At 41.8% G+C, this 20,296-nt stretch overlaps 2 protein-coding genes across 2 annotated transcripts in view; one reads left to right on the top strand and one right to left on the bottom strand.

The window, feature by feature from the left end:
* Positions 1 to 20,296, bottom strand: part of LOC142760579 (ALK tyrosine kinase receptor-like) — a 358,286-nt gene that overhangs the window by 49,496 nt on the left and 288,494 nt on the right. The gene's annotated exons all lie outside the window — the stretch shown is intronic.
* On the top strand, positions 14,045 to 16,784 carry LOC142760309 (uncharacterized). Its single transcript, XM_075863444.1, has one exon. It carries the CDS (start codon positions 14,064 to 14,066, stop codon positions 16,749 to 16,751), a length of 2,688 nt encoding a protein of 895 aa, XP_075719559.1. The 5' UTR covers positions 14,045 to 14,063; the 3' UTR covers positions 16,752 to 16,784.

The following is a 20,296-nucleotide window of genomic DNA, read 5'->3' as shown; positions in this document are numbered from 1 at the left end:
TTCCCCAAATGAATGTTACATTTTTTGTCACAATTATTCAGTAATTTAATAAAATTGTGTTTTATGTCAAAAAATGTTACTGAGATTCTGTATCAGAATTGTATTTTGTAACACAGAATTGTATTTTGTAACACAGAATTGTATGTTGTCCCACAAAAATCACATTTTGTACACAGAATATACTGGTATATTAGCGAGAGTATTCACATCCTGCAGGGACTACACTGATAATCCTTTTCAGTCCCCCTTTAACTTTACATAATTCATGAATTCTATGTTCACAAAATGCATTTTGTAATGTTTGCAATCAGCTTCCCATATGAATTGGGTCGTCATGACTCGCACTACAGATACAGGAGCCGGGAACAGGAAGATCTGTCAGAAGACTAGGGAAGCTGGATGACGATTGCCGCGGTAGCTTTAAGGCCATGTTCACACATTAAGGATTCTGTCAGGTTTTTAGACACTGGTCGGTCCCATTGAATTACAATGGGGCTAATACATTTATTAAACCGAGCAAAGAAAGGACCAAGGAGTCTTTAAGTCAAAAAATACATGTAGTCTTTTTATTCAACAATATTACACTATTTATACAATATGAATTTCTAAAAATGAATCACAAATAAAAGCATGGCCACCACATGAGTCAAATATAGGTCAAAATATAGTCATGTGAATAGGTATATACCTCAGGACAAAGATGTAAGGGTATGTTCACACGGCGGGGGTCCGTAACGGCTGAAATTACGGGGATGTTTCAGCCTGAAAACATCCCCGTAATTTCAGCCGTAACGGCATGTGCAGGCGCTTGAACGCCGCGTCAATTACGGCCGTAATTAGCGCTGCTATTCATTGGAGTCAATGAATAACGGCTCCAAATACGGCCAAAGAAGTGACAGGTCACTTCTTCTACGCGGGCGTCTATTTACGCGCCGTCATTTGACAGCGGCGCGTAAATATACGCCTCGTGTGAACAGACAAACGTCTGCCCATTGCTTTCAATGGGCAGATGTTTGTCAGCGCTATTGAGGCGCTATTTTCAGACGTAATTCGGGGCAAAAACGCCCGAATTACGTCCGTAAATAGGCCGTGTGAACATACCCTAAGGTAACATGAGGTGAAATATACAAGCTACAGGTAATATATTAATACTGCTTGCAGAGTGGGTGAAAGGGATGTAACTCACAATTATGCAAAGTGCAATTGAGACAGGACTATTACACCAAATCATGTAGTGTCCACAACGACTAATGCATGTATGAATACTGGGATAATACCCATGTGCGTATTAGAACCCAGACAACAACCAGCAGCAAATAGTAAAAAACGAAGTGCTAGCAGAGTACTAACCCATGTAGCTGAAACTCCAAGAATGGCGGCCGGCCCCAACGCGTTTCGGCTTCCGCCTTCGTCCGGGGGTCTAATACATTTGCAGATTTGGTGGCCAATCCGCAGCAGAAATCTGAGTTTCAGTCGTTGAGTTCTTCCACAGATTTGGCCTGTGTGTGAACTTGGTCTAAGGGTGAGTCCAAATAGAGCGGTCGCCAACAACCGCGCCGGCACCATGTTCAGCTGTCAACTAGCCTGTTAATGGCCACGCATTATTGCGGGTAAAATGGCCGTTGATCGGCAAAATCGAGCGGTTATTAATTAATACACCCGTTATTGCCGCACAATTTTGTAGGTAAATGGCCATTTTACTGGAATTAACTTGCGTCCAATAACAAGCTGACAGCTGCGCGGTTGTTGGCCACGTCGCGACCGGGTCAGGGCCGCTCCGTTTGGACCTACCCTAAGGCTAAGTCCAGACGTTGCTCATTCTGCCGCAGAAATCCTCATCCACATGTATTTTACTGTAAATTGTCTCCGATTTTTGGTGCAGAGTTTGCTCCGAAAATTTGGAACAAATTCGCAATGTCTGAACGTATCCAAATTTCGCACGGATTGATCACCAGTATTTGGTAAAAGTTGCGCAGATAAAATGTCGCAAATGATGAGGTGCAAAATTTTAATTGTAAAACGCACAATTTTTTTTCACCGCTTGCCAAATTTGAAAAGTGGGCGTGGACTCCAAACTAGACGCAGTTTATGCAGATTTTTTATGCAGAATATGTGGAAATGGTGCCAATTTTGCTCAAAGCAGGCGCAGATTAAATTTCCTGACTGTAAGGCCCCATGCACACGACCGTAGTGTTTTTTACTGTCCGCAAATACGGATCCAGAGTCATCCGCAAGTCATCCGCATATCTGGCATGCTGTTCACAAATACGATCCGTGGTGCATCCGTATTAATGGATTTGAAACAAAAAGGCTACTAATGATGTCACCATTATGACCTAACCCCTTGAAAAAGGTCACATGATCGCTCAGGCGCCATTTTGTTGTGGAATCTCGGCAATTACGGACGGCTATGGATGCACATCAGTAACCGTCCTATGACTTATACGGGTGAGTCCGTGTCAAAATTGCGGACAGGAATAGCACGTTTTATATTTTTCGGATCATTTCTACGGCCTGGACACGCATACGTAAATATACGGAAAGGTGTCTGTGGCCTATAGAAATGAATGGGTCCGCAGATTATCCGTAATTACGGATGAAAACTGCGGGTGTGTACATGGGGCCTAAGGCGAGTCAAAACACGGCAAAGATTTTTACATTTTTTATTGCTTATCACTTTACATAAACCGGCGTAGAAAACGCCAGTCTTAGAAAATATGGACAATGACTTTTTCGAATAGACGTCATTCCTGTTATTGGTTTGATGCATAACGGGGCGAAATTGTGAATCAGGAGCCTGGGAAAGCGGTGTTACTAATCTACGGACATCACCGTGCTGACAGACGCACCGCTAAACGCTGCGTCCACCTGACCAGATCGCGGGGAACCCCCTCTACAATGTCCTTATACCCTACTAGGACATATGGACTGGGTTTGTCCAGATGAGATCTGCACAGTAAGAAGCATTCATAGGAGGTTGCTGTATGTCTGCAAAAATGGCGCACATTTTATCGGCTGGGCCCTATAGTCGCAAAAATGGCGCGCAGACATATAGGAAAAGTACTCAATTCTGGTTATGATAGGCAGATACAAGCACCTATTATTAGTATTTCTTGCTCATCAGCGATAACAAGGGCGGCTTGACTTTTCAGAGCAGCAGAATCCCGCGTGCCGCAGCCGGGAAATTTGTTATCGCAATGGAAGCGATTATTCTTTAATAAGATCCGTTACATGTCCCCGCAGTCCTGTAGCATACCCTCTATGCTCAGCCTATTAGCATCTATTTAGTTAACATCTCATTAACTAATTAGGCCTAAGTAATACAAAGCGAGTTGATTAACTCAGCCTTAATTAAGCCGTCGCCGCACAGACATGGCTGCCATTGTAACGTTTTAAAGGACTAGTGATCCTAAAAGGATGATTGCTGTAGCGCAAAGGAGCGTCTGTCAATAATGACACATCCGTGCGGAGAAGTGAAATGGACAGAAATGTAGTGAGATGAAAGTCGGGACGCAGCTTTCTTCCAGCCAGCGAGCGGTGGCGTCATGGCGCAACGTATTTGCCTTCTAAAACCTTCTAATGTTTGCAGCAAATTATAGGAAATTTGCCTTCAGTAATTTGCCGGCAAAGCAAATTTTCACTGATTCATCTCAAACAGCAAATGTGCCGCTTCTCACCAGAACCTCTGGTGCGTAATTGCAGCCGCAGACTGGGATCGGAGGCGACAGGGACGCGGTGATCCTTTAAAGCTACTTAAAGTGTTAAAACCTAGTCTTCCTCATGGTGGTTTATGGGTTAAAGAGTTTCTCCGCTTTCGACAATTCCTCCTTGCTAGCAGATTCCTTGACAATTAGAAGATCACAAAGATTCCCCCTGCTGGGACCTCAGTGATCAGCTGTGATCTGTGGAGTAAGTGTTCAGTTTCCCTGCAGCGCCACCACAGGGGAAATGAAGTATTACACAGTGTCCATTCATATCAATGTGTTGTCTGTGTAATACAGGAACAGGACAGGTCCTCCAGACAGAGAGACAGAGACGCTCTATGTGACCGCTCTCCACTCTGACCAAGAGATGAGGATCCTGAACAGCGGACCCCCCTCTATTAACTCAGTATGACAGTGGGTTTTCTAAACTGGACAACCCCAGATACTATTCATAATGATCTAGGTGGGATTAGGTAGTATTGAATATTGATCCTTAATTTAGGTAAAGTAATGTTTTTGATGGTCTAGGGAGGTTTAGGGGTTAATGATAGTATTTCTGTTGGTCTACGGTGGATTAGAAGTTAACACCCGAGTGAGGGGGTCTATGGTGATGAAGGGGTTGTCTGGTTGAAAAAATCCATTTATGAATACTCTATGAGTGTGCCTGTACACTTAGCGGTAATGTTTGTTCTTGGTCGTGCGGTACACTGCCGCTGCACGTCTTACAGTATTTTTGGCTGCGTGACTTAACCCCTTCCCGACATTTGTCGTAAATATACGTCATGGAAAGCTAGTGCTTCCTGCAATTTGTTGTATACTTATGATAAATGGATGGCACGGGCTCAGAAGCGGAGTCCGTGCCATCATCCCCGGGTGTCAGCTGTATGTTACAGCTGACACCTTGATGTAATGGCGGAGACCTTAGTTAGCTCTGATCCCCGCCAATAACACCTTAAGTGCAGCGGTCAGAAGCGACCTCTACATTTAAGGTGTTTGCAGCTAATCGCCACCCCAGCGATGAGATCGCCGGGTGCCGATGGCTGCAATGGCAACCGGAGTCCTAACACTGGCCTCCTGGTCTGCCTAGTACGGAAGCTTCCAAGGCCCCGCCCAAAGGCGTGGCCTAAAAGGCTTCCGGTACCGACGGTAAGATGACGCGGACTCTGAAGCTGCAACGGCAGGGACCGAGATAGCTCCGATCCCTGCCATTAACGCCTTAGATGCAGCGATCGCTGCATCTTAGTGGTTTGAAGCAAATTTGCAACCTTGTGATGCAATCGTAGGGCTGCTGATGGCTGCTATGGCAACAGGAGGGCTAAAAATGGCCTCCTGCTCTGCCATTACGGAAACCATTTAGGCCCCGCCCAGAGGTGAAGCCTAATCGGCTTGCTGTCAGTGTACGACTGACAGTTCTAATACATTGCACTACATAGGTAGTACAATGTATTAGAACGTAATTCAGACATTTGGACCTTCAAGTCCCCTAGTGGGACTAAAAGTGAAAAAATAAATGAAAAAAAAGTTGTAAAAAATAAAATAAGTTTCAAGTAATAAAATAAAACACAATCGCCCCTTTTCCCTTATCAAGTCCTTCATTATTGAAAAAAATAAAATAAGCCATACATATTTGGTATCGCCGTGACCGTAACGGCCTAAACTATAAAATATTATGTTATTTATTCCACGCGGTGAACGCCGTAAAAAAACAAAAAAAAACTAAAACACTATGCCAGAATTGCTGTTTTTTGGTTCATTTGCCTTCCTGATGCCCTCATACAGCTCCGTCTACGAAAAAATCTAAACGTTATGGTTCTCACAACTTGGTGACAGAAAAAATACATTCTTTTTACAAAAGTAATTTTATTTTGCAAAAATCTGTAAAACATAAAAAAATGCTATCAATTTGGTTTCGCCGGAATCGTACTGACCCGCAGAATAAAGTTAACATGTCATTTATAACGCGTGGTGAACGCTGTATAAAAAATAACCTAAAAAACAATGCCAGAACGATTTTAACAATTTTTGGGGTGTGTGTCTCCAGTGGCATAAGCTGGACATGACATATTTGTCACTGAATTGGCATATCTAGGGAAAAATTGAAATTTTCACTTTGCACCATCCACAGCACAATCATTTATGGAAAAGACCTGTGGGGGGAAAATGCTCACTACACACCTTAATAAATGCCTTGAGGGGTGCAGTTTCCAAAATGTGGTCACTTCTCAGGGGTTTCCACTGTTTTGGTCCCACAGGGGATTTGCAAATGCAACCAGAAACCAATTCAGCAAAATCTGCTCTCCAAAAGCCAAATGCCGCTCCTTCCCTTCTGAGCCCTGCCGTGTGCCCAAACAGCAGTTTATTACCACATATGGGGTATTTCCGTACTCGGGAGAAATTGCTTTACAAACGTTGTTGTTCTTTTTTTCCTTTATTTGTTAAGAAAATACAAAATGTTGAGTTAAAGCTGCGTTTTATTGAAGAAAAATTCATTTTTTTATTTTCACTGCCCAACTTTAATAAAAACTATGAAATCCCTGTGGGGTCAAAATGCTCACTACACCACTAGATGAATTACTCAAGAGGTGTAGTTTCCTAAATGGAGTCACTTTTGGGAAGTTTCCACTGAATTGGTACCTTAGGGGATATGCAAATGCAACATGGTGGCAATAAACCAATCCAGTAAAATCTGCGCTCCAAAAGCCAAATGCCGCTCCTTCCCTTCTGAGCCCTGCCGTGTGCCCAAACAGCAGTTTATGACTACATATGGGGTAGTTATGTACTTTGGAGAGGTTGCTTTACAAATATTGGGGAGCTTTTTCTTCTTTATTCCTTGTGGAAATAGTTTTTTTTTAGCGAAAACTAAATCTATTTAAAAAAAAAAAAAACTTTTTCATTTTTACGTCCAAATTCGAATAAAATCTATGAAACACCTGTAGGGTCAAAATGCTCACTACACCCCTAGATGAATTCCTTGTTGCGTAGTTTCCAAAATGGCGTCTTTTTTGGGTGTTTTCTTTGTTTTGGCTTCACAACACCTCTTCAAACCTGACATGGTGCCTAAAATATATTCTAATAAAAAGGAGGCCACAAAATCCACTAGGTGCTCCTTTGATTCTGAGGCCTGTGCTTCAGTACATTACCGCACTAGGGCCACATGTGGGATATTTCCTGGGCAATAAATATTGAGTTGCGTTTCTCTAGTAAAACCTTTTGTGTTCCGGAAATAAATTGATTAAAAATGAATTTCTGCAAAAAAAAATTAAATTTGTACATTTCACCTCTACTTTGCTTTACGTCTTGTGAAACGCCTAAAGGGTTAAGAAATTTTCTAAATGCTGTTTTGAATACTTTTAGGGGTGCAGTTTTTTAAAATGGGGTGATTTATGGGGGGTTTGTATTGTATGGGCCCCTCAAAGCCGCTTTACAACTGAACTAGTCCCTGTGAAAATAGCCTTTTGAAATTTTCTTGCCAAAGAAAATTTTCTTGAAAAGTTCTAAGCCTTGTAAAGTTCTAGAAAAATAAAAAGATGTTCAAAAAACGATGCAAACATAAAGTAGACATGTGGGGGATGTTAATTAGCAACAATTTTGTGTGGTATAACTGCCTGTCTTACAAGCAGATACATTTAACCCTTTCAGGACCGAGCTCATTTTGGCCTTCAGGACCAGCCCCGTTTTTTCAAATCTGACATGTGTTAATTTATGTGGTAATAACTCCGGAATGCTTTTGCCCAGCCAAGCGATTCTGAGATTGTTTTCTCGTGACATATTGTACTTTATATTAGTGGAAAAATTTGGTCAATAAATTCATTGCTTATTTGTGAAAAACACCAAAATTTATAGAAAATTTGCAAAAATTATGATTTTTCTAATTTTAAATGTATCTGCTTGTAAAACAGATGGTAATACCACACAAAATAGTTACTATTTTATATATTCCATATGTCTACTTTATATTTGCATCGTTTTTTGAACATTATTTTATTTTTCTAGGACGTTACGAGGCTTAGAACTTTACCAGCAATTTCTCACATTTTCAAGAAAATTTCAAAAGGCAATTTTTACAGGGACCAGTTCAGTTCTAAAGCGGCTTTGAGAGCCTTATGTACTAGATAGATCCCATAAATCACCACATATTAAAAACTGCACCCCTCAAAGTATTCAAAACAGCATTCAGAAAGTTTCTTAACCCTTTAGGCGTTTCACAGGAATTAAAGCAATGTAGAGGGGAAATTGATAATTTTTTTTTGCTGCAATTCATTTGTAATACATTTTTTTCTGTAACACAGAAGGTTTTACTAGAGAAACGCAACACAATATATATTGCCCAGATTCTGAAGTTTTTAGAAATATCCCACATGTGGCCCTAGTGTGAAATTGGACTGAAGCACCGGCCTCAGAAGCAAAGGAGCACCTAGTGGATTTTGTGGCCTCCTTTTTTTAGAATATATTTTAGGCACCATGTCAGGTTTGAAGAGGTCTTGTGGTGCCAAAACAGTGGAAATCCCCCAAAAGTGACACCGTTTTGGAAACTGCACCACTCAAGGAATTTTTCTAGAGGTATAGTTAGCATCTTGACCCCACAGGTCTTCTGCTATATTTATTGGAGTTTGCCTGTGAAAGTGAAAATCTACTTTTTTTCTGAAAAAATATTAAAAAAAAAGATATTTGCAAGGAATAAAGAATAAAAAGCACCCCAAAACTTATAAAGCTACTTCTCCCGATTACAGCAATACCCCATATGTGGTACTAAACTGCTGTTTGGACCCACGGCAGAGCTCAGAAGGGAGGGAGCGCCATTTGGATTTTGAAGCGCAGATTTTGCTGGATTGGTTTTCAGTGCCATGTCGCGTTTGCAACGCCCTGGAGGGGGCAAAACGGTGGAAACCCCCCAAAAGTGACCCCATTTTGTAGACTACACCCCTCAAGGAATTTTTCTAGGGGTATAGTTAGCATTTTTTGCTGAATCTAGTGGAATTAGGCCGTGAAAATGAAAATCTACTTTTTTCTGAAAAAACATAGAAATGTTTAATTTTTACAATGAATAAAGGAGAAAAATCACCCCAAAATGTGTAAATCAATTTGTCCTGATTTCAGCAATATGCCATATGTGGTAATAAACTGCTGTTTGGACCCACGGCAGGACTCAGGAGGGAAGGAACAATATTTGGCTTTTGGAGTTCAAATTTAGCTGGAATGGTTTTCGGGTGTCATGTCGCATTTGCAAAGCCCCTGAGGTACCAAAACAGTGGAAACCTCCCAAAAGTCCCTTTAGGGGACTGGAACGAGCGATCATTAGGTCGCTGGTACAATACACTGCAGTACTAATGTATTGCGGTATAATATCATTTTTACAGGCTCCTGTAACAGCGCGATCGCTGTTCCTGTCCATTAGTCCAGGGTGTCAGCTGTAAAACACAGCGGACACCTGCAGAATATGGCGCGTGCGCAGTGCATGAGCCTGCTCCATATATAACCCTCCGCACCACGACATGCTATTAAGTCGTGGTGCGTGAAGGCGTTAATGCGCAGCGGATGGTGCAAAGTGAAAATTAACATTTTCCACTGATATGCCATTTTAACGCACAATATGTTGTGCCCAGTTTGTGCCACTGAAGACAAATACTTCATACAATGTTAAGCGGGTTCTCCCGGATATAAAATATCATATATGTGGACGTAAGCTGGTGTTTGGGCACGCTGTGGGGCTCAGAAGGGAGGGAGCGCCATTTGGCTTTTGGAGCGCAGAGTTTGCTTGGTAACTGTTCTGTTTGGGGTTTTGCTGGTATTTCAGTTTATGGTGTGCGGGTATGTGTAAATTGGGCAGAGTACATCAGGGCATAATAAGAGGGTATAATAATGGGGTACATAAATAATAATCCGCAGATATGTGGCCGATGTCGCACTGATAAATGGTCGCCCGATCTCATCCGCTTTTGGACACTGCACTATTTCTGTCGCTATATTCTGAGAGCCAGAACTTTTTTTATTATTTCTTCACCGGAGCCGTGCGAGGACTTATTTGTTGCGGGACAATCTGTAGTTTTCATTGGTACCATTTTAGGGTACATGTGATTTTTTTATCACTTTTTATTAGATTTTTTTGGAAGCAAAGTGACAAAGAAACATAAATTCTGACAATGTTTTTTGTATTTTTTTTTTACACTTTTCACCGTGCGCTATAAATGACATTTTACTTTATTCTGCGGGTCGGTATGATTACGGCGATACCAGATGTATATAGTTTTTTTTATGTTTTGTGGCATTTGCGCAATAAAATCACTTTTCGATAAAATTATTTCTTTTTTGTGTCACCATATTCTGAGAGCCATAACTTTTTTATTTTTCAGTCAAAAAAGCTGTGTAAGGGCTTGTTTTTTTCGGGACGGGTTGTCGTTTTTATTGGTACTATTTTAGGGTACATGCGACTTTTTGATCACTTTTTATTCTATATTTTTGGAGGGTTGATGACCAAAAAAATTGTGATTCTGACATTGTTTTTTAATTATTTTTTTTGCGCTGTTCACCGTGCGGGAAAAATAATATTATAGTTTTATAGTTTCGGTCGTTACGAACGCGGTGATACCAAATATGTGTACTTTTTTTTAACATTTTCATTTTTTTCCTATAATAAAAGACTTCTTATAGGAAAAAAAGCATTTTTTGTTTTTGTAACTTTTATAACTTGTTTTTACACTTTTAGAAAACATTTTTATTACTTTATTTTTTACTTTTTACTTGACAACTGGCAGCTCTGATCGCTGCTATAATACATTACACTACCTAGGTAGTGTAACGTATTATAAACTGTCAGTGTGACGCTGAGAGTCACACTGACAGGAAGCTTATAAGGACCGGCCTCTGGCTGTTTCTCATAGGCTGCCGTGCATGGCAGACCCGGGGGCCGTTGTGTGGCCCCCGGTTCTGCCTTATAACCGACTGCAGCACCTGCAATCAGTCCCCGGGAAAGTTTGTTGTAGCAACAAACTTTCCAGTTTGTTGTAGTAACAAACTTTCCAGTTCGTTGCTACAACAAGCTTTCCCTGCGATCACATGACCGGGACCTGAACCAATTAGGTCCCGGTCATGTCTCCGGGACCAGAGGCAGGGGTTAACAGCGCGATCCAGGTGTCAGCGCTACTCTGAGACACCCGGATCGTGCTTTTAATACCCACCGTGAATTCACGTCGGCACTGCACAGAGCCCAGCAAATGCCGACGTGAATGTACAGTTGGCGGTCGGGAAGCGGTTAAATTTAGAAAAATGCAAATTTTTCGTAAAATGTTGGTGTTTTTCACAATTAAATACTTAAAGTGTAGCTAAATGTTTGAGAAACATCTGACATGTCATAGTGACATGTCAGAAGTTTGGATCGGTGGAGGTCCGAGTACTGAGACCCCCACAAATCACTAGAACAAAGCAGCTGAAGCCCTCGTGTGAGCACTCAGCCGCTTCGTGTCTGTTTGCCTTTTTCCGGAAATAAATGTATCGGTGTACGGACTCAACAGAAATTCTATGAGCCCGAACTCCGATACATCCGCTTTCTGAAAAAGCCGAACAGACACGAAGTGGCTGAGCGCTCACACGAGCGATTCAGCTGCTTCGTTCTAGCGAATGGTGGGGGTCTCAGTGCCCGGACCCCTGCCAATCCAAATTTCTGACATGTCACTATGACATGTCAGAAGTTTGCCAAACACTTAGCTACACTTTAATGTATCGACCAAATTTTACCAGTAACATAAAGTCCAATGTGTCACAAGAAAATATTTTCAGAATCTCTTGGATAGGTAAAAGCATTCCAAAGTTATTACCATATAAAGTAACACATGTAAGATTTGACAAATAATTCTCTGTCAGGAAGGTCAAAAGTGGCTGCAGTGGGAAGGGGTTAACTAGATGAAACACATTGAAATAATGATTTACAACTGTGCAAGCCACACATGTATGTGCATCGCTCAGGAAGGTCTGACACATTAAACGTTGTACATGTGTTCTTCTTCAGAAACAAATTAAGGCTAAATTTGCACAAATTACCACATATCATTATTACAATATTTTCAAATAACTTTAACAAGATTCCAATCATCTCAGATCACTGACGAGACGCGGAGCGGACGCGAATAATAGATTACTGGCGCTGTGGATCTGGACTCTGCTAATTGTCAGATTAAAAATAAAAAGAGAAAATAAATGGGGATAAATTGGAAAAATTACTGCTTCAATTACAGAGTAACAATGTAAAGAGATGAAAATTATATCACAGTTTATTGTCTGAGGAATCAACTAATTTTTACTAATGAGGCTCAGTAAACCAGGTCTATACATCGCGAGGCTAATCTAATTATACTAATTAACCAAAACTAATAAAGTCCAGAGATTTAATAGAGGTGCCAAATGTATGTTCCATAATAATGATAATAAAAACAATGCCTGGTTCTAGTCCTTGGGTGTAAAGATCAAATATTCAACGTATTTGTAAACAAGATAAGAGGCTTATTTTATTTTTTTAAAGTCAATATTTTAGCATACCACCGCTTCTGACTATAATACTGCTCCTATGTACTAGAATATAACTACTATAATACTGCCCCCTACATACAAGAATATAACTACTATAATACTGCCCCCTACATACAAGAATATAACTACTATAATACTGCCCATATATACAAGAATATAACTACTATATTCTTGTATATAGGAGCAGTATTATAGTAGTTATATTCTTGTATATAGGGGCAGTATTATAGTAGTTATATTCTTGTATATAGGAGCAGTATTATAACTACTATAATACTGCCCCTATATACAAGAATATAACTACTATAATACTGCCCCCTATATACAAGAAAATAACTACTATAATACTGCCCCATATATACAAGAATATAACTACCATAATACTGCTCCTATATATAAGAATATAACTACTATAATACTGCCCCCTATATACAAGAATATAACTACTATAATACTGCCCCCTATATACAAGAAAATAACTACTATAATACTGCCCCATATATACAAGAATATAACTACCATAATACTGCTCCTATATATAAGAATATAACTACTATAATACTGCCCCCTATATACAAGAATATAACTACTATAATACTGCCCCCTATATACAAGATTATAACTACTATAATACTGCCCCTATATACAATAATATAACTACTATAATACTGCCCATACATACAAGAATATAACTACTATAATACTGCCCCTATATACAAGAATATAACTACTATAATACTGCCCCTATAAACAAGAATATAACTACTATAATACTGCCCCCTATATACAAGAATATAACTACTATAATACTGCCCCCTATATACAAGAATATAACTACTATAATACTGCCCCTGTATACAAGAATATAACTACTATAATACTGCCCCTATATACAAGAATAGAACTACTATAATACTGCCCGCTATATGCAAGAATATAACTACTATAATACTGCCCCTATATACAAGAATATAACTACTATAATACTGCTCCTATATACAAGAATATAACTACTATAATACTGCCCCAATATACAAGAATATAACTACTATAATACTGCCCCTATATACAAGAATATAACTACTATAATACTGCCCCTATATACAAGAATATAACTACTATAATACTGCCCCTATATACAAGAATATAACTACTATAATACTGCCCCTATATACAAGAATAGAACTACTATAATACTACCCCTATATACAAGAAAATAACTACTATAATACTGCCTCCTATATACAAGAATATAACTACTATAATACTGCCTCCTATATACAAGAATATAACTACTATAATACTGCCCCCTATATACAAGAATACAACTACTATAATACTGCCTCCTATATACAAGAATATAACTACTATAATACTGCTCCTATATACAAGAATATAACTACTATAATACTGCTCCCTATATACAAGAATATAACTACTATAATACTGCCCCTATATACAAGAATATAACTACTATAATACTGCTCCTATATACAAGAATATAACTAATATAATACTGCTCCTATATACAAGAATATAACTACTATAATACTGCCCCCTATATACAGGAATATAACTACTATACTACTGACCCTACATACAAGAATATAGCTACTATAATACTGCCCCTATATACAAGAATATAACTACTATAATACTGCCCCAATATACAAGAATATAACTACTATAATACTGCCCCTATATACAAGAATATAACTACTATAATACTGCCCCAATATACAAGAATATAACTACTATAATACTGCCCGCTATATACAAGAATATAACTACTATAATACTGCCTCCTTGCTGTGAGGTTGTGTGTCTGTAGCTCTCCTCATGTCTGGAGATAGCCCAGGGCGGGGCCACCCCGGGCGGGGACTCTCCCCACGCAAGGCCCAGGCTTCCAGGCCTCTACTGGGAGAAAACTCCCAGGCTCTTTCTAATGTGGATACAAGTCCCAAAGTGAATGTTGAGCATTGTAACACTCAGGATGGAAGCACCAGCGGCACAAGGAAGGAAGATGAAGAATGTAAAGTGAGTAAAGCTAATGTTGCAGCAGTAAGAAGTACTTGTGAGAGTGAAGCACTGGTGGGGCAGAGCACATTACATGTACCTGGGGTGCAGCTCACCCCTCCAGCATCCAGACAGCGGAGAACATCCCTGGAGAGACTGACATTGCAGCAGAGTGAATGGGTGGCCAGCGTGGCGTGCTCAGGCCGCACAAGGTCTAGCAGCAGTAAAAACATTGAAAAGTCTGTGGAGGCAAAACCTGCAAGGAATACTCAAGGTGTTTCTACAACTGTTACAAGCCTTGGAGAGTGTGATCCAGCAGGGGGTGAGACCAGTGGAGCTGGGACGGTTAATCTGGAGGGGTCAGCGGCATTCAGACAGCCTGAGATCCTGCACCAGCAGAGCCCACAGTCTAAAGAGACAGAGCGTGCGCCTGAGCTGCAACTGGCGGAGGAAATCCCTGCTCTGGTGAGGAGGATGGGAGAGTTACAGAGCCAAAAACAAATGCTGCAAATACAAATTGACTGTGTATATAAACTGAAGAACGCCAATCCTAAGAATGAAGCCGTATATGCTGCTCAGCTTTACTCACTCGGGATGCAACTCGCACAAGTGGTGGGGGAGATGGACGGTGTCCTGGAGAGGATGGGGCCACTCGCAGAATCCTATAAAAACAAGGAACGGTTTTCTACTATGACCGACAGACAGAACTTTGATCCAGAGTTCAGATTCTCTGAGGCGGACTCGGGGTCAGATATTTTCCCAGATGATCCCCGGCCAGAGACCAGACTAGTGCTGCAACCTGCAAGATTCTCATTTCTAGAAGCGGACGCACAGAAAGAGGAGAAAGAAAAACGGCAAAAATCTGCAGCTGTGTCTGAACAGGGGCATGGAAGTCGGATACTAGCACAGGCACCACAAGTCCCAGGATGCTCAGCACAACAGGACAGTGGACGTTCATCCATGGGTCAGGATGATGCGCTGACACAGCAGAGCTGTACTGCTGGGGCACAGACTGGGGGGAGTGGGAATGTACCTGAAGGGTTGTTGGTTGGAGGGAACGCACGGCTTGTGTATGATGTAGGTTTATCTGATGATGACATAGAGGTTGATGGGTCAGAAGATGTTCAGAATAATGTGCTTGATTTCCCCCCTCTAATTGTAAGTACACAAAGTGTGACAGACCCCTCTAGAGCAGACACTCGCCCTATAAGTCAGGACAGTGAGACCCGCCAGCCTCCTCCCAGAAATGCCTGGAGCCGCGGTGCTCCATCTTTTACCTCTGGCGCTAGCTATACAGGCCAGGCCTTTAAAAGGAGGAATGTGGTGAGGTTCAAGCACAAGGGCGCCAAGGAGGACCTTCCAGATAGGAGGTTTGTGGTCCGAGAACTTCTGTGTCACCAGATGGGTTTTGTGCCAGCAAATATCTTGGCAGTAATAAATCTACCAGACAGACAGGGCTACGATGTCAGCTTTAAGCTTACGCCTGACTTGGATAGATTCTGGGCACATTTTTCCAAGTTCAGGGACAAAACCGGTTGGGACAAATTTAGCTTTATTCCAGTGTCCAAGCCAGATACCGTTGGTGTCAACATCATTTTTTGGAATGAAGCTGTTCCTCCCCAGGATATTGTGGTCTGGCTCAGGCGACACTGTGACCTGGTGTCTGACCTGACCAAGAACAGAGACGCTGATGGTATCTGGACTGGAGGGTGGAGGGTTCTGGTAAAACTGCGCCAGCATAACAATGTGACTTTACATTTACCCAATTCCTTCTTCATTGGGAGAGAAAAGGGTGTTTGCTTTTATCCTGGTCAACCCAGAAAGTGCTTCAAGTGTGGTAAGACCGGTCACCTGGCAAACATCTGCACCGTGGTAAAGTGTAACCTGTGCGGTGAAATTGGCCATCTAAGTTCCAACTGTCAGAATGTCCGATGTAATCTGTGTGGGAGGGTGGGTCACCCGCACAGGGACTGTCCTGACGCGTGGCACAATATCTGTAAACAGATTCCGGTTGAGGAGTTTATGACTGAGACGGACGCTGTAGAGGAGGAGGCTCTAATGTCAGGGTCAATAATGACCAGACAGGAGGTCCAGCAGGAGTCAGGTCATCCAGGTCCAGAACACCAGCAGTCGGACAGTACACAGGAGACCATGGAAGTTGTCCCTCGGGACCAGCCACCGGCAGCCTCTTCTTCTGCATTACCATCTGAGGAAAGGAGGGGTATGCAGAATAAGAGGAAAAAAAAAGACACGTCCTCTCGTAAGCCTGAGGGAGAGGAGGAAAGAGGCAGGAAGAAAGGGACCAGACCAGAAGTAATGGTCGTATCTAATAGATTCAGTGTCCTGTCAGAGTCAGATGGGGATTTTGAACGAGAGTTATTAAAAATAGATGGTGAATACGAAGAAGGCACAAGGGACCATCCCTTAATAAAAAAGAAACCTTGCACTGTAGAAACCCCAGGACCGTTGGATATGGAAACAGGTGGTCGGCAGAGTGACCCCAATTCTTAGCCATTATGATGGGGGTCATTTATTTGCTTTTCTTTTTGTGTTGTGCTCTGATGACCGGGTTTTCCTTAAAAGTTGCTTCCAGCAATGTAAACAGTATTAAAGTGAGGAAGACGAGGTTTACAGTCTATGATCATCTCCGATATCTGGATGCAGATGTCATCTTCTTACAAGAGACTCGTTTAACCACAATAGGGCTTATACGTGAGGCGGAGAGAGAGTGGAGGTCCGGTCCTTCTTTCTGGTCACTGGCTGTGGAGCCTTATGCCGGGGTCGCTATACTGTTTAACACCAATGATGTGACTGTACATAGGTTAACGGAGGTGTGTATGGGACGGTGTCTGGTCCTAGAAGTTACAATCCACGGTAGAAGGCTCCGACTCATTAATATATATGGCCCACAGACAGTGACCGACAGGGTCCAGCTTTTTAATGATGTGAAACCATATGTCTTTACCTCTGTTCCTGTGGTGATGGCTGGGGATTTCAATGTCACGAGGACATCAGGTGACAGATCCTCTGGCAGAGCAGTGACCAGGGACTCGAATGTCCTAAATAAAATGATCTTACAGGCAGGCTTGAGTGATGTCTTCACACAGGGTGGTAGGAAGCCAAAATTCACATATTGTTGTGCGGACAGGAACAGTAGGATCGATTTGGCTTTTGTCAACGCTACAGAGATGGTTACTGGGATAAGTGAAAAAGTGGTGCCTTATTCAGACCATATGGCACTGTGTTTCTGCTTAGGAGCCACTAAACGGCCAGACATTGGTAGGGGGCTATGGAAACTTAACTCTAGTCTCTTGGACGATAGTCATGTGCAGAGTTGTGTTGTCTCCCTTTTGCAAAGTCAATTGGAGAGAGTAGATTTTTACGATGGTGCTGCTGACTGGTGGGAGGATGTCAAGAAGGACATTGCATCGCTCTTAAAGAGACTGTCCATTAATAGAGGCAGGAGTAAGTACAGCCAGTATCTGAAGCTGCGTAGGGAACTGGAGTCACTTTGTTCAGAGGATAAGGATGACAGAGCAAAGATTGATCGGCTGAAATCTGAGATCAAGCAGTATCAGTATAGTAGGTACACGTCCCTGCTTCTGGAGAGGGATTATGGGCGTTTAGGGAAGCCTGATCCGTTTGAAAGTTGCCAAGACCAGGTAAAAAACAGAGTGGTCACAGGTTTGGTGGATTCCCAGGGTGTTCTTCAGGAATCTCGGGAGGGCATTCTGGGTGTGGTGAAATCCTACTATTCTGTCGTGTTTCAGAAGAAGATATTGAATAAAGAGAAAATGACTCAATTTTTAAGGGCAACTCCAAGCCCTGATACTGCTAATGTGGATTTTTCACCCTTGACAGCAGAATTGACAGTGGAGGAAGTTATTGAGGCCATCAACAACTTGCATCAAAAGAAGGCACCAGGTCCGGACGGTATAACAGCCGAATTTTATAAGAAATTTAAAAACCTTTTAGCACCAATTCTGGTGAATGTGTACAAAAGCTGCCTAGAAAACCACCTGATGCCTTCCTCCATGAGAGTGTCTTCGTTGATTTTGCTGTCCAAGGGTAAAGACCCTGGTGAGATCAAGAACTGGAGGCCAATTGCCCTCTTGAATGTTGACAGAAAGATTTTGGCAAAAATTCTGTTTTCTAGATTGGTCTGTCTGTCCCCAGCACTGTTGGCAGGCTCCCAGTTCGGCACAGTAAAAGGGCGGAACATCTCTGGGGCCGTTATCTCCATCAGGGAAATGTTTGAGAGATGTAAAGCTCTTGGGTGTGGGAGATATGTTGTTGCTCTAGACCAGGCTAAAGCCTTCGACAGAGTAGATCAGGATTATCTATGGGCCACTTTGTTAAAGTACGGTGTTCCGGGACAATTTATTGATTGGCTTAAAACTTTGTATTGTGAGGCAGAGAGCTTTCCTTTGATCAATGGCTGGCAGGGCGACAATTTCGGGGTTGAGTCGGGGGTGAGACAGGGTTGCCCGTTGAGTCCACTTCTGTATGTTTTTGCCATAGACCCATTTCTGCGGTTACTGCAGCAGTGTGATTTTCGAGGCGTACCGATCCCGCTTTGCTCACCCCTGAGTGTTGTCGCCTACGCGGATGATGTGACGGTAGTGATATCTGAGCCTAGTGAGGTGCAGATGTTGTCTGCAGCCATCAGAAGCTACTCTGAGGCCTCTGGGTCTCTGGTCAACTTTGAGAAGAGTGAAGCTTTCTGGGTATTGCACAGTGATCCAGACTTTGATCTGCCACAATTTGCGAAAGCCTCCACCGATATTAAGATTCTGGGAATTAAATTTGGGAGGGATGATAATGCCAAACTAAATTGGGAGCAGAAATTGGAAGCCGGAAATGCAAAGGTTCAGCGATGGAGAAATTGGAGGCTGACCTATAGTGAGAGGGTTAAAATGTTGAAGACTTACCTGGTCCCCGTCTTCTTGTATGTTTCTGTCATTTTTCCTTTGCCAGAATCTTTCTCCGCTGGGCTCTTTAGCCTGTTCTTCCAACTTTTTTGGGGGAACAGGTTGAACCCAGTAAAAAGAGGGATTACTTACCTACAGAGGAGAGAGGGTGGGTTGGGTATGTTGAATCCAAGGGTTTTCTTTGACTCCTTGTTTCTTAAAACAAATTTTGGCAACCTGGACGTAAATAACAGTGCCCTGTGGGTAAACAGTATCAGGGATTGGATATTGCCTTTTGCAGAGTCTTGGATACGGGGCGGCAGTCTCAAAAGGGGGCGATTGACACGAGACTTCCTTCCCCAGTATCTGGATTATGGTCTTAGATGTCTGAGGAGATGGGGAATAGACAAGTCCTATATTGAGAGTAAGACCAGGAGAGATCTATATTTCACCGTATGTAGGACTTTCTTTTCTTTACAGCCGGCACTTAAAGATTGCACAACAGCAACCTTACAGGAGAGTCTGAGGTTTCTCAATGGAGCGAGACTCCCGGGTAAACTTTTTGACATTGCATGGCTGTCACTGCATGGGAAACTTTATGTTAAAGGGAATCTAAAATATTTGAGTGTGTCAGATCGGAAATGTCCCTTGGGTTGTCAACAGGAGGAGACAATGGAGCATTTTATAACCGAGTGCTGGGGAGGACAAAATATATGGCAAGAAATATCCTATAAGTTAAAAATCCCAAGACTACAGTCTCTAAAATACCCAGAAATTATTTATGGAGTACCAGCTAATGTAAATAACATTGACCGGGGGACCTTGTATCTGATAATTAATGTAGTCAAATATTACCAGTGGCATACAAGAACCAGAATGTCCATTTATAACGAGCCATTTCACCATATGTCAGCCGTGAACCTGATCATGTCAGAACTAAGGTGGATCAAATCCCTAGAAATTAGGAAAAATGAGAAAAACACCGCATTATGGAGGAATGTATATATGGAATAATGCTAGTTCTCTGTATAATGCAAACTTGTTGGTTTTTCTCCCTCCTTCCTTTTTAACAGCAATGGACTCTTGTTAAGTTAAAGTTATTTTCTAGTTTATTTTTCATCGTCATGTATGAGTTCTGTTAAATGA

Source organism: Rhinoderma darwinii, chromosome 4, assembly GCF_050947455.1.
Source record: "Rhinoderma darwinii isolate aRhiDar2 chromosome 4, aRhiDar2.hap1, whole genome shotgun sequence".
NCBI classification, from domain to species: Eukaryota; Metazoa; Chordata; class Amphibia; order Anura; family Rhinodermatidae; genus Rhinoderma; species Rhinoderma darwinii.
The sequence above is the reverse complement of the archived record's forward strand: the minus strand, read 5'-3'. Positions and strand labels throughout refer to the sequence as shown.